Source organism: Aedes aegypti, chromosome 2 (genome assembly GCF_002204515.2).
Source record: "Aedes aegypti strain LVP_AGWG chromosome 2, AaegL5.0 Primary Assembly, whole genome shotgun sequence".
Taxonomy (NCBI): domain Eukaryota; kingdom Metazoa; phylum Arthropoda; class Insecta; order Diptera; family Culicidae; genus Aedes; species Aedes aegypti.
Window position 1 is genome coordinate 143,619,891 of NC_035108.1, and position 14,968 is coordinate 143,634,858.

At 37.6% G+C, this 14,968-nt stretch overlaps 1 protein-coding gene across 3 annotated transcripts in view; it reads left to right on the plus strand.

Moving 5' to 3' along the window:
* LOC5574864 (major facilitator superfamily domain-containing protein 6) overlaps positions 1 to 14,968 on the plus strand; it is a 27,719-nt gene continuing 12,751 nt past the window's right edge. Inside the window, exon 1 of one of the 3 annotated variants that reach the window (XM_021842586.1) lies at positions 1 to 665. In XM_021842586.1, the coding sequence (XP_021698278.1) occupies positions 599 to 665 (67 nt within the window). In that variant the 5' untranslated portion in view covers positions 1 to 598. The remainder of the gene's footprint in view (positions 666 to 14,968) is intronic. The other 2 variants (XM_021842587.1, XM_001661636.2) reach the window with 2 other exon arrangements.

Genomic DNA, 14,968 nt, shown 5'->3' on the forward strand with positions numbered 1-14,968 from the left:
CTTCGGATTCGGATCTGTCACGCAAACAGCAGCACCAAAGCAGCGATCTAAATCCACGAGTGGACGAATAGTTCCATGTGAAGTCTTCAAGAGACTGCAAGCAGAGATTTGGATGTGGTGGCAGGTTTAAAGGTTCCAGTTGTGTTTAGCGTTATTTTTACTCAACACGCCGGTTCCACGAGTTCTTTCGATTTGTGTTTGTGGTGCTGTTTTTGTCATTCATTCTTCTAAACTACTTACTTACCATTGATAAGATAACAAGTGCAGTGATCTGTGTGCTCCATAATAAGTTCAGCTGATTCCTCCCCAAAACATTGTGCAGTGCGCATCAGAGAGAAGTTATTCCACATTGCATGGTCGTCATTCCGATGGGAAACTGGACGTAGTGATAGCGACCAGAACACGATGGTCGAATAGCCGAGAAACAGATCGCTTGTGGAGAATCCTGATATTATTAGAAGTCGTGTGTATTCAATGGTCAATCTAAGTTACACCCCGTTGTATTTTGAATGAAATTGTGCAGACGGATTTAACAATCTTAAGTTAACCATCATTTGAAAGTGTGAAGCGGAAAAGGAAGTGCTAGGAGAAGGCAAAGATGGGGAACATTGAAGTCAACAAAAAGTTGCTCCCGATGAAGGCGCATTATTTCTTGTTCAATGCAGGTACGTTACTTTAGGTTTAAAAGATGGCATTTCGTTTAAACTGGCTCTGGTCGAACTAAACTCAAAATTATTAAAATCATTTCATCTGCAAGCTCGTATAACTATGAAGTCAGATGTACGAACTATATTGTCCATAAAAGCATAACTGTCGCATATGGATTTAACCAACACCTAATTCCATCGTCAATAATGTTTTATTATGTATGTACTTTACTACGCATAGGTATACAAATTAACACGCTTTGTTCGAAAATGTAGTGGAAGTATATGAAGTCTCATAGTAAAAAGCAAAGGCATAATAGTCTCTTTAATATACCCAGCAACGTTAAAAGGGCAATTGTTGCCCAGTAAAATAAATTATCTGTGCATTGGAGACAGTGGCGACTCGTAACCTCACTTTCTACCTGTTCTACGACTCTGAAAATGACTATTTCGGCAAATTTAGGATGTAAATCAGACAGATAATGATTGAAATCATCCTTTCTAACAAATCTCTACTCATTAGATGTAAATTTGTTGCTAAAAATGAAGATTTTCTATTCGTGGAACAGGTAGATTTGAGGTTAGGGAATCGCCACTGATTGGAGATAAATGAATATGGCATGCAGAAATGTGTTAGAAAATTATGAAAATATATTTGAGAAAACATACTTCAAACATTGAGCGCAATTTTCTCAATATCTACTTCTTCCATATAGGACAGTTATGCTTTTATGCAGTAAAGGAGCCCTTTTGGAATTTGCCGGCATTTTGTTCTATATCCATCCATACTTTATGCAAACCGGTATTGAATGAAACGTATTTCTTGGAAAACGTGTTGTTGCCCGCAATACATGAATGAGTGAAAATAAAGAACGCCAGAAGCATTGGCAATATGATAGTTCACATGGCAAAAAATGCCAATGAAGCATCTAAGTACTTGGCTGGCTATAGGCTACAACATGTGGACCTGTCTTGAGCACAATCAGCTTTATCACGAAGATGATGAGGCATTAGTCTTTTCGATAAGATAGGCTTCAATTATTGGATTGATTAATTATTGTCCACAGTACACATATGTAGGTAAAAATGCAAAGAGACGTCAAAAAAGGCTGTATCGACGCTAGAGAAATCAGTGTCGGATAGCGACGGTGCTTTATTGCCTTAGCTACAGTTAATCATTCATTGTACAATTTTCCCACAGGGCTGGTAGCTGGTCTCTTTTCATAGACTCGGTCACTATTTTAATGCATGTCTATGAAATGTCTCATTTTTTTAATGGGAGATCTTAGAAGTTTCTTTTTAGACGAAATAGTTTCTAAAATCTCTTTTTCGCTATCAATTGTGGTGCAAAATTCTAGAAGCTCCAGAGACAATTGGCTTGTTTAGGGGTATCCTGTTTTTTACATATTCTGATTCTACGTTAAAAACTGAGCCAGAATCCGAAGTTTCATAATTTTCCGTGCCCTGGAACTATTTTTAAAACACGTTTGAATTTAGTATGGAAATCGCGTTTGAATCACCCCTCGGCAAATTTTACTTCGGGACGAACTGTCATTATGTAAATTGAAATGTCATTGAGTCGACGGAATGAAATCTTTTTTAATCATTTATTATATTAAAAATAAGATATTAGAGGGCAATAAAATCGTGTTACACTTAGAAAAATGTGCTCTTTCGATCAAACTACAAAAAACTGTGAATGTTGCATCACTAAACAACCCAATTACGCGACTATTCCACATTTCTTCGTCGAGGTGAACCAGTCACGGGCTGAAAGCCTTGTTAATAAAGACAATGATAATAATAATAATAATACAACATTATCTTCAAGAATTCTTTTAGCGATATCTCCAAAGATTTCTATTGGAATGCATAAAAATTCTCCTTCAAGAGTATGTCTAAAAATTTCATCAGATATTTTTCATGATACCTTTAGAAATGTACCAATTATGGCAATAGCGGAAACAAAAAAAAGATTTTTCGTATTGTTCTACTAGAATATAACGACTAATATTTATTCACAGAAATGATGAAACTATTTATTTTTATGATAACTAGACCTTGATAAGCACATTCGTGTAATACACTTCGAAAAATTAACATTTGAAAATCCTACCTCACATATAATACCTCTTAGCTTAGAATCTTCAGGAATTCTAGTGATATCTTCAAAGATTTTTTAATATTGGAATGCATAAAAATTCTCTATAGATTCCTCCACGAATGACATCAAAAACTCGTCTAGAAATTCCATCAGAGATTTTTCATGGTATACCTATAGAAATTTTTCTAAAATTTGCTTAAAAAATCCTTGAGTATGCCTCAGTAATTTAAACAGGGATCCTATACTTTGAAAATTTTAGCAGGGACTATCCAGATTTACTTATACTATTGTTATATTCACCGATTCTTCCAGTTGCTACACGCTAAACTTGCCACGCTCAAAAATGAGTGCCGAGTGCACAGTTTTGTGCAAACAGTGGTGAACAAACCGAATGAGTGAAATGCGTACAGAGGAGGAACGCTTGGAATGCGGAATTCGCTTCCATTTTTGTTTTGCTTCTGAAAACATTAGAAAAACATTAAAATTTTCAAGTTTTCAGAGATGTTTTCATTCGAATAGCCGAAGCGGAAGCAAATAGGGAAAAAACTTCCACATATGCGACCATCTTCCGGCTTTTTGCTAGAAAAAATCCCAGAAAACTCCCCATCTTACCAACGGCCAACTGTTTGCTGCTGCGCGGGAGATGATTGACAGTTCCGTTTCCATCGATCCCCGCACAGCCGAAGGCCAACACATCGGCTACACACAGCATGAGTGCGACTTACACAGAATTTTCACTCAGCCAGCTAGTCCTGCATCGGTTGCCTCATTCTGTGTAGTTTTAACACATGCGCTGCGTGGAGCAGGCTTAGCGTGTATGAGAACTTCCAAAGAAATTCGTTTAGAGATATAGTTTTCAGTTCATCTCACAGGAGTTTCTAGGCCGATTTTTCTAATATTTTTTCCAGCTTTTGACATATGGATTTTCTAAAATTCAGTCCAAACATAGCTTCGAAAATTCATCCAAGGTTTTTTTAGTAAATTATTTTAGGAACAGAAACATAGTGGACCAGGGATTACTCAAGTAGTTCCTCCAAAAATTTCGCTAAGAATTTCTCCAGCATTTTAACTAAACAATTTCTTCCAAAAATTTTACTTGGGATTTCATCAGCAATTTATCCAGGGATTGCTCCTGTACTGCCGTGAATCGCCAGTCAGTCCCATCTCGAAAACGCAGATGAGTTGAGTTCAGATTTCAACATATCTTCTAATGATCTTTCAGCTGCACTAATGAGAGGACATGATTTGTTCGGTAAAACAAGAAAAAACGCCATTTAAATTTTCACATAATGAAAATTAATCGAATACTACAAATATTTTACGGAAAGATATCGAAGTGAAAAGCAAACTATGAAAGTTTCATTAAGACTTAGCATGTTTGAATCTTCTGAATTTTTTGGATTTTTTCGAATGTTCGAATGATAAACGAGTTTTTCATTTCAAACATTTCAATTTCTCTGCCTATTTTCTCAATGCCTACTCTGCATTCTACGCCTACTTGTTCCCATGTTCAATGTGAACATTATCGAACACGAGAATATGCTTAGAACGGCAGTACTATAGTTCTTTCAAACTTTCTCAAGTAAAACTGCTTCAAAAATTCCAAAGTTTATTCGACTAATTCTATCAAGAACATGAATTCCTCAATAAAATCGACCAGGGATTGTTCATGAAGTCACTAAGACTTCAAAAATTTCACTAAGACTTTCCCTTGGGTCCTTCTTTAGCTGAGTGAATAGAGTCCACGGCTACAAAGCAAAGCAATGCTGAAGGTATGTGGGTTTGATTTCCGGTTGGTCCAGGATCTTTTCGCAATGGAAATTTCCTTGACTTCCCATGGTTAGAGTATCATAGTACTTGCCACATGATATACGAATACGAAAATGGCAACTTTGGCAAAGAAAGCTGTGCTGAGAAGCAGGGTCTGTCCCAGTGATGACAAAAAGAAGAAGAAGAAGAAGTTTTTCTACAACATTTCAACCAGGTATGGCTTCTGTAGTTCTTTCGAATTTTTTCGAGTAATTTCGTAAGTAAAATAGTTTCAAAAATTCGTCCAATGTTTATTTCAAAAAATCTTAATGCATATGAATTCCTTGAAAAAAAAACAATTAGGGATTATTCATGAAGTTCCTCCAAACATTTCACCGAGAACTTCATTCAATGTTACATCCAAGGATTGCTTCTGTAGTTTTTCCAAACTTTTCTGAGTAATTTAAAATAATAATCTCCATAAATCTTCAATATGCCATTTACGATTCCACATAGCTTTCGACCATTATTCCAGTATTTCCTCCGAACGATCCTACATATATGTTAGACGGGGTCGGTGGTCTAATAGCTACTGCTTCTGCTTCATAAACAGAAGGTCATGTGTTCAATCCCAGTCCCATCCCTTTCCTCGTACTTTGTAGTTGTATCTTTCGCTATGCAACCAGCAAGCCTCTCTGCCATAAAAATAACCCCACCACTTCACCTTTCCCGCATGAACTGGCGTAGACGCGGTGGTATATACGGTCGACCGTGGGAGCCAGATGAATGCATAATCAACTTCTTCCCCTTCCCCTCATTGGTCTGCATTCTGACGTGGCAGGTGCCAATATGGCCTGAAAATAGAAGATCACCAGCGCTTATGCACTGAGGGTGCCTGTTAATCCCAAGCAGTCATCTGGTTGGTTCCTTGTGTAAGTGCAGCTGATCTGGCGATATTGGAGTAGCAACCACGGGCGGCCAATCAAGCTCGAACAATCCTACATATATGCCCGATGTTTTTGCATCAAAAATTTAGGAAGAGCTTCTTAGCAAGTCCGTAAAAGAATCACCAAATGAACTACCGAAGAAATCTTCGGGGTAATGCCTGAAGGGAACCTAGGCAAATACCTGAAGATCTCGTTTTTCAGGCATGAGGTATCTTAAGTTTCTATTTTTAAGACCCTCAGTCGCTACCAGCTCTATTGAGGCAGGTAGCAAGTATTTTTTAGAGACTTGGCCTCTATTTTAATGCAAGTCTATATTTTAACGCAAGGTCTCTAAAGCCTCTACTTTGACCAACATTGTCTCTAAAGTCTCTTTTTTCCTTATTCTGCTTACTGTGAATCCTACTGGCAAATATTAGAGATTCAAGAGAAACCTACAGAGACTTTGCGAAACTATTTCACAGCTTCTTCAGTACTTTTCAGAGCTTCAGGAATTCTGCTAGTCATTTCTTTTTAGATTTCTTCTGGCATACTCCTCTACAGATCTCTACAAAAAATCATCTTGCAATTTCTTCATCAATTATCCCAAAAAGACTTCTAGTTGTGTTTCAAGGGATGATTTGAGGAATTTCTTCAAAGTTGCTTCAGGAAATCTTTGAGATCTCTAACGCTTCTATCTCCAGTAATTTCCCAAAGACTATTTAAGGATCTCCTCCAGATATTAGATAATGATTCTTCCACCGATTTCCCCAGTTATCATTATAGGAGATCATCCAAAGATTCTTACAGGAGATCTTCCAAGAAAATCCACGAAGGTTCATTTCACAGTTTTTGAAACAAAAAAAAAATCCTTTAGATTTGTCCAGGAAGATTTACAAGAATTCATCGTTAATGTTCCCAGTTAGTCTGCCAGGAATTTTCATATATATTCCTACAAGAATTCACCCGCATTTACTCCCAGGAATTGCTCAATTTTTTTCTCCTGAGAACATTCGAGGAAATATTTTGAATACTCTTCCAGGAATTTCTCAATATTTTTGACATGAGATTTAAATTTTGAAACGATAAATCTGACAGAATTCCTTGAATTAATTAACTCATTACGCGAGTTACATTTTCACGGATGGTTTCTTTTTAAAAAAAGCTACTTAACTACCCTAGAGCCGAAATCGAACTAAACGTTTATAACAATCTATCCATTAACTACACTTCATTTGCCTGCACTAGCACTTTTCGTCGTCGCATATCGAAACAGCTGGATCGCGTCGATGACCGATGGTTACATCCGCCCCGATGCCGTCGTCAGCAATCTCCACTGCACCCATTCTGGCGGCTCCGTTACGGACTCGCTGCAGCTGGGTCGTCAGCATTTTTGGTTAACGCCAACCGGGTAGCTCCGTTGCTAACTCGTCCCTTCCTGAGAGATGAGGTTCCGTGCGAATCACGTCCATTAGACTCAAAGGCTTGATCCTGGGTTGCATGTCCACCACTGATTCCTGAGTAGCTATGTCATTAGATGCCTGTATCTTTATAGTGGCTGATCTGTGGGAGAAAACTTTGAAAAGAATCGCAATTACGATTATCATGCAGGGGAACGAGATGATTCCCCCAAAGGCGGGCCAAGAGGGCCACTTGATGCTGAAGCTGGTGTTGTTCAATCGGATATACTCCATCTCCTTTCTCATCTCCAGATGCAGGTTATGCAAATGTTCCAAACTCAGGTTTGCTATTGTAAACTGCTTCTGTATTGAAATTCCATCTAAAGGTAGCTGTATTGGGCTTCCTGCCATATTCTGAACCGTGTTTGAATAGCTGGTATTGTTGATGGTTACTTCGCAATCGTGAAATGATAGCAAAAACGTTCCAGTTAAAGTACGATTACTAATTCCACAATTTGATGTAAGAGAAATGTTTTGGATTGTGTTCAGGATAATGTTTCCATCGTTTATAATAATGACTTCCTCATCAGGTGGGTTCATGGTATAGTTGCAGCTAGCTTGCTGTCCAGAGAGAAGATTTGGTACGCATTTGGAGTTGTCGAATTCCGTTTCATGAATTTTGTAAATGGTTGATTCCAGTGAATTTACAATGTAGTTACCGGTATCATGATTCAAATAATACCTTTTCGCCAAATGAATTTGTTTATGATTGGATGTTACAGGGAAGGCGTGAATCTTGTTGAAAATCCTTTTATCTAAGATGGGTGTCTTTATCAAAAGGGTCAATTCCTTGGTGTTGGTTGCGATCGTTGTATCTGCAAGGCTCAGTGCTTCCAAGACGTTATGAAGTGTAATATTCTGTTTAGATAAATCTTGATACAAAACTTCTACTTCATCTTGACTTAGTATTTTTTCGTTTAAAATTCCTATTTTGGCAAGTATTACACTATCGACAATTTGTGTTAATTTTTCTGCTAGATACTTCAAGTTAAGGAAAATATTAATCGAATAGATTTCCAATGATTTTGAATTTGAGAGGTCTATTGCATCCTTTGTTTTGTAAACCAATTCTTTCATTTGCAAATTTAGGGCTCTGTTTATTCTGATCTGCTGATTATTATTATTAACAAGTTCGTTGATTGAGGAGTTTATAATTTTTAAATCGTTCGCGTCTGGGCTACCGGCAATAAATTTCCATCCCGCTCCTAAACTATCCCATCTCTTGTTTCTTTTTGATGGAGCTAAATTTTTAAGTGTTTGATGAATCTCGTCAAACTTTTGGAGGATAAGCTTCGTGAATTGATTAAATTTTAGCTGTTCGAATTGACTTCTAAGACCTTCTACATGATTAGTTAAGGAAGTAATATTGAAATGATATGGGAATGAATATTGAATGAAATGGGATGATAATTGAATTCTCGCTGAACCTGAATGAAAAATAACAATCGGCAAATGATCAATTCTGTTAACGTCTATTTTACTACCTATTACTATACTTAAGCTTATAAAAACTCTGAAAAGTGAAATGAAGAAAGACAGATGTTAGATTTTTCTGACCTTGACATCATTTTTGTGAACTTTTCTTCCATCATCCATAGTAACCGTACTGTTATTAACGTGTTTGATTTTATTTTTCTTAAATCGCGGTTTATGCTTCATCCTTTGTCTAGCATTTTCATACACTTCCTGATTGCATTCCAGTTCAATCGTTTTTTTTGATTTATTATGATATTTCAAATCTTTTTTCTGTTTTTCCGTAATGTTCTTGAAAACTTTTTCTATTATTTCTGGAGTTCTGGGAGAAGGAAGGATAATTTCGAGAGGAGTATGTTTAGTGGTACTATGGATTGAGGAATTGTATTTATTCAATGACAAAAGGAGCATTTCATTAACAGGTTTCCCTGGATTCTCTGCTTTTGACATTCTATAAATTTCTAGAATTGTGGAGTGGAAACGCTCCACAACACCATTCATCTCGCTTCGTCCGGTTGCGGTAATATATGGTTGAATATGATGGGTGTTGTAAAAGTTTACCAAATCTCCAGTCATGAAGGATTTTTCTCCGTCCATTACTAATATTTCTGGTGTATTGTACTTCAAAAGGATCTCTTTAACTGCGGGAACTATATCGACAGCAGCTCTAGAATCAATACTTTTAATTTGGGCAAATTTGGAAAATTTGTCGATATAGGTTAGGAAGTGGTGATTCTCAAGGAAAAGGATATCGATATGGGCAATCTTGAAAGGGGCATTTGGGATTGGAGTGGCCTGGATAGGATATTTGATAGGGTTTCGATTGTATTTACTTTCGTGGCAAATTTGGCAATTTGTCACAAAGTCTTTCAACTTTTGAGAGAGTTTTGGGAAGTAAAACCCCCTCAATAGTTGTAACTTGTTTTCTTCAGCTCCGCGATGAGCTCTGTAATGTTCTCGTCGGATGATATTCCACTGTTCATCCTCTTGTGGTACATCTTGAAGCATCGTTTGGCAAAAGCGGATTTTTAACATTCTCTTGGAGCCAAAATGTTTTTTGTAAATTTCTTGGATTTTACCCATCAAGGGTTCTGTTGTTAATAATCCGTTAACCTTCGATAAATCAAAATGATTTTTAAGAACCTGCAAAAGATAGTCGTCATTAGTATTAAGAGTAGAAATGTTTATTCTAGTGTAGCTAGAGAATGGATTGGTTATTGTTACTTTGTCCGGACCTTCCTGCAAAATTACTTGGTGTTTAAAGGCATTGATAGGTGCTTCAGTGGATTCGATATAAAAATCGTCGCTGTTGTCTGCAGAGTGTTGGGTTCCTGTCATGGAGCAGACAATTCTACTTAAAGCATCAGCAAATACATTCGATTTCCCCGGCTTATAAATGATTTCATAATCATGCTCTTCAAGGTACGCTTTCCATCTCTTAAGTTTAGCGTTCGTATTTTTAGGAGACAATGCGAATGTAAGAGGCTGGTGATCCGTTAATATTTTAAACTTTGCTCCATACAAATAGTTTCTAAATGTTTGAAGTGCCCAGTAAATCGCAAGCATTTCTTTTTCGGGTACTGAACAACCTTCTTCCGTTTTTGAAAGGGTTCTAGACGCAAAGTGTATCGGTTTATCTTTTCCCAACTCTCCTTGAGACAGGACTGCACCAATTGCGAAATCGGATGCATCGGTCGTCAAGATAAAAGGTTTATTAAAATCTGGGTATATGAGTATATCGGAAGATGAAAGTAAGCTTTTCATTTTCTGGAAGCATTGTTTTTCTTTATCATTCAAACTTATTCTCTTGTTAGAGGCAGGGCTTCTCTCCCCCCTTAGAAGGTTCGTCAGGGGTTTTGCAATCTTTGCAAAATCTTTGACAAATCTTCGATAATAGCCCATCATTCCTAAAAACCCTCGAAGTTCCTTTAGATTCTTAGGTTCTGGAAACTGATTGATGGCTTCAATTTTCTTTTGATTTGGTTTAATTCCTTCTGAGCTTATAATGTAGCCTAAGAATTCAACGTCTTGATGAAGAAATTCTGATTTATCTAACTGGATCTTTAATCCAGCAGCGTTCAGTGTTCTGAAGATAGTGTCCAAATTTTTCAAATGCTCTACAAGGTCTTTACCGAAAACTATCACGTCGTCTATATACACGTAGCAGATCTTTCCTATGTGTTCTCTAAGAACATCATCAATCGCCCTCTGAAAAGTTGCAGGCGCGTTTTTTAATCCAAATGGCATTCTTGTGAATTCATACTTGCCATTATTTATAGAGAATGCCGTTTTTTCAATATCGCTTGCTTTCATCCGTATTTGATGAAAGCCAGACGCAAGGTCTAATGTGGAAAAATATTTCTGTCCTTTCAATTGATCAATTACATAACCAATTTCGGGCATTGGATATCGATCGGAAATTGTCTTTTCATTCAACTTCCTGTAATCTATGACCATTCTAAACTTTTTCTCGCCAGATGCATCTGCCTTTTTTGGCACTATCCATACCGGTGAAGTCCAAGCCGATCTTGAGGGTCTGATTATACCGTCGGCTAAAAGTTTATCAACTTGTTTCCTAACTTCTTCTGTATAGGCTGCAGGATAAGGATATACCTTTTGATGGATTGGTACATCATCAGAGGTATTTATTGAACATTCCACAGTGGTACCACAAGTAAGTTTGGTGTTGGGTTGATGAAATACTTCTTTGTGAGAATCTAATATTTTTTGAAGCTTATCTCTTTCGTCAGTTGACAAATGAGAAATTCTGAATAAGTTGTTTGATGTTGGAGTTGCGGGATTATATCTTGAAAGTGGCACACTTAAGGTTTCTTTACCTTTTCTTAAATGTAAAACGTTATTTTCTAAATCAATTACTGCATTCAAACATTGTAGAATACCTGTACCAATTATTCCTTTAAAAAATGGATGAAATTGGCGAAGCAAAAATTGAGCACTGTGGTTGATTTTAGGGTAAAAGAAGTTAATGTCGATAGCAGATGAGGCGTTAAAATTACCATTCGCACTGGATATATTGTCAGCTTTGAAGTCGTACGGTTTCGAAATCTTGTAACTGTAGGCTAATTTGGGTTCAATCATGTTAACATTCGCTCCAGTATCTACAAGAAATGGAAACTCGCCAATATTTGTTTTTAAATAGATAAACGGAAGAGTTGGAATTACCAACTCGGATTCCATTCTAAAAAATTAGTCTGAGATGATGAGGATGGTTGCGGATCTTCTTGATTGACGGGGCCCTCTTCAGCTGTTGGTACATCATCACGATGAATGTCGGGCTGTGGTTGTTCTTCGTGCTCTTGTGGTTCAAATTGCGATTGATAATAATGGTAATAAAAATCTTCGTATCCTGAATCACATTCTGGGTAACCAGGATATGCATAACTATATTCGAGCGGGTGAGCCACTCGTTTAAAATGCTGTGGTTGATTAAATGGGAACGGATGTGGTCTTTTGACTCCCATGGGAGGTCTATTACCGTAATTTATGTTCCTTGACCTGATACTTGGATCCACTTCCATGGGTTCCGGTTTAGGAAATGGTCTACTGTTTTGTTGAAATTGTTGGTTTGGCATGAAAGGTCTTGGTGGAAATTGTGGAACTTGGGGTCCATAATTGAATTTAGACCATTGAAACGGTTGCATAGGCACAAATGGTTGTTGAAAACTTCTAGTAAAAGGTTGTAATGGTTGTTTTTTAGGTGGCAATCTGGGAGGTGTTCCTAAATCCATTGGTTTTGGGATATTAGATGCATGTTCATTTCGATATGGAGCCGATCGGGTGTCCATGTTGAAATATTCCAGGCAAAACTGATAGGCATGGTTTAGTGTCTTTTGAGAGAAAGTTTTCAGAAGTTGGCATAAGGGTTTTTCTAGCCCCCTAATAAAAGAATCAATTGCCTTTTCTCGAAAGTAATCAATGTGTGAATTTGCATGTAGGAAAAATTTTGGTTCTGTCTGAATTTGAGCGATAATTGACGATAGTAGCTCATTAACACGAGAATAATAACTCCCTAAGCTTTCATTAGGTGCTTTTTTGATGGACGTTAACTCAAAATCTAGGGTTTTCAAATCCCTTTTATCTTTATAGTACAGCAAAAGTGTACTTTTGATGTTGTTCCAATTGTGCATGATATTATTTGCATTAAGAATGTCGGCGGCTTCGCCTTTAATTTTTCTTCGAACAGAACGTCCGATAAGCTCAAGTTGAGCATCGGTTGCACCGTGTTCACGATACATATCGATTACACCTTGAACGTCGGCTAACCAATTAATTAATTCGGTTGGTCGACCGTCAAAGGGTTGTAGGTCACGCAGAAAATCTGGTAACTTCCCTAACTCAATAAATTGCTGCATGGTTAGCGGTGGGATAACCGGCTCTCCATTGATAGCGGCATTTGGATTAGCCATTATTGTTTGATTCTAATGTAGCAAAACTATGAGACACTAAAAGCTAAATCTACTGTATCGTTTGATTCACTGTATTCACTCAGATTTAAAAATTGATTGCACTTATAAGAATAATCACTATTTGATAATTCGATTTGATTTTATCAATAAATTGCACTTTCTCTTATTAAAAAAATACTCCTTTAGTCGGTTTATAATAAAAATGGAAAAACTTACATAAAGGACCGTGTCCTGAGTCCGGCCAACATTGGATCGTTGGTCTTTTGGTGGCTGTCGTCCTCACACTCGGGGGATCCGCAGGCAGGCGAGTTTGGATTGTCCTTTTTGCTGGAGCGCTACTGGGGTCCTGGCACGCCGATCGGGTGATCCACGGTATCCTGCGGGTCGCTTTGTGATATATTGAAGGTGTGGCTCTTGGAACCACTTAGAAGAATTTTTCAAAGATTTTTACACTTCACTTATATCACTTATACTGTTCCCGATATGGAGGATCTCGCCGGAGCCTCCAGTTACATTTTCACGGATGGAAGTTTCTTTTTAAAAAAGCTACTTAACTACCCTAGAGCCGAAATCGAACTAAACGTTTATTACAATCTATCCATTAACTACACTTCATTTGCCTGCACTAGCACTTTTCGTCGTCGCATATCGAAACAGCTGGATCGCGTCGATGACCGATGGTTACATCCGCCCCGATGCCGTCGTCAGCAATCTCCACTGCACCCATTCTGGCGGCTCCGTTACCGACTCGCTGCAGCTGGGTCGTCAGCATTTTTGGTTAACGCCAACCGGGTAGCTCCGTTGCTAACTCGCGTGGTAAAGATGGACAAATTATGGGTGAATTTATGAAAAAAAATCCACGTCCTCGGCTGGGATTTGAACCCAGGACTCTTGTATGCTAGACGAGCGCTTTATCAACTAAGCCAGTGGTCACCAAACTGCGGCCCCCAGTGAGTTTTTGTGCGGCCCGCGAACTCTGGGGTTCTGAATCTTTGAAATTCCTTCAAATGAAATCAATGTATTAACTCCAAGATGATTTTGAATTTTGTGTCGTGGATTTTCTGAACACTTGAATATTTAAGTTGACTTATTTAAACTAGTTATTTTTATCAAACAAAACTGATTCCTGGAATGAACTGCCGAGTTTCAATAAATTGGGATTCATTACCATGAAATTTGCTCATTTCTCAACTGAATCTCAGTCAAACTTCATAAATTGTCAAGTTTCTTCAAGTTTGAGCAATTTAAGTTTTTTTCTGAAAATCAAATTTTAACTCTTCAATGCTTTCTCAAAACCTTAATGTTTAAAATTTCTGGAACGGCGATGAAACTACATTTCACAGATTTTCTGATGATTCAGGGATAGATCTTTTTGTTGCAAAATAGCATATTTCAATTCATCTTAATTATTGATTGACAGCAAGAAAATAAAAACGTGTAGGAGTGTTTTTCGTCGTGTTTCACTCACTCCTGATATTTTTCGATTGCTTTGAGATAAAAACATGCTAATTATAAAAGCGGCCCGCGTTGAGTTCTGTAAGCACCGCAGTGGCCCGCACAATCATTTAGGCTGAGGATCACTGAACTAAGCTACCGAGCCTCTTGGTGACCCAATAACTGAGAATGAGATGACCTTCTAAAACGCCCCTCGGACTAAAAAATCTCCAAAAACTTCTCGAAGAAATCCTCGACATTTTCTTGGATACATCACTCCAGCATAAACTCCAAAAGAAGTCTTTATCCGAAGAAAACTTTGGACAAATGTCTAATTCAATTCTTGGAGAAACTAATAAATAATAAATAAATAAATACGAAAATACGATTCGCAATATTTGTTGTAATGACCAGAAAAATATGCTAGAATCTTAAAGAAATGTCTGGTGTAAACATCTTTGTATCTCCTAGTTCATTTCTTGATACCTATTTGGTTCCTTTTCGGCATCCTTTCTGTACCTGTTTGGACTCTTTTTACAAGCTAGGAGTCTCTAGAGTCCCTTTTTTCAAGACACTTATTCGCTACCAGCCCTGTAATAAGGGTAACCCACCTCATAAGCAACAAAGAAGTTACAGTCATCTCTCCCTTACTCGATATTGAAGGGACCATCGAGTTAGGGAGGTATCGAGTTACAGAACACAAAACCAGTGCAACTGCGATCTAAGGGACCATCGAGTTAGCCATGAAAAC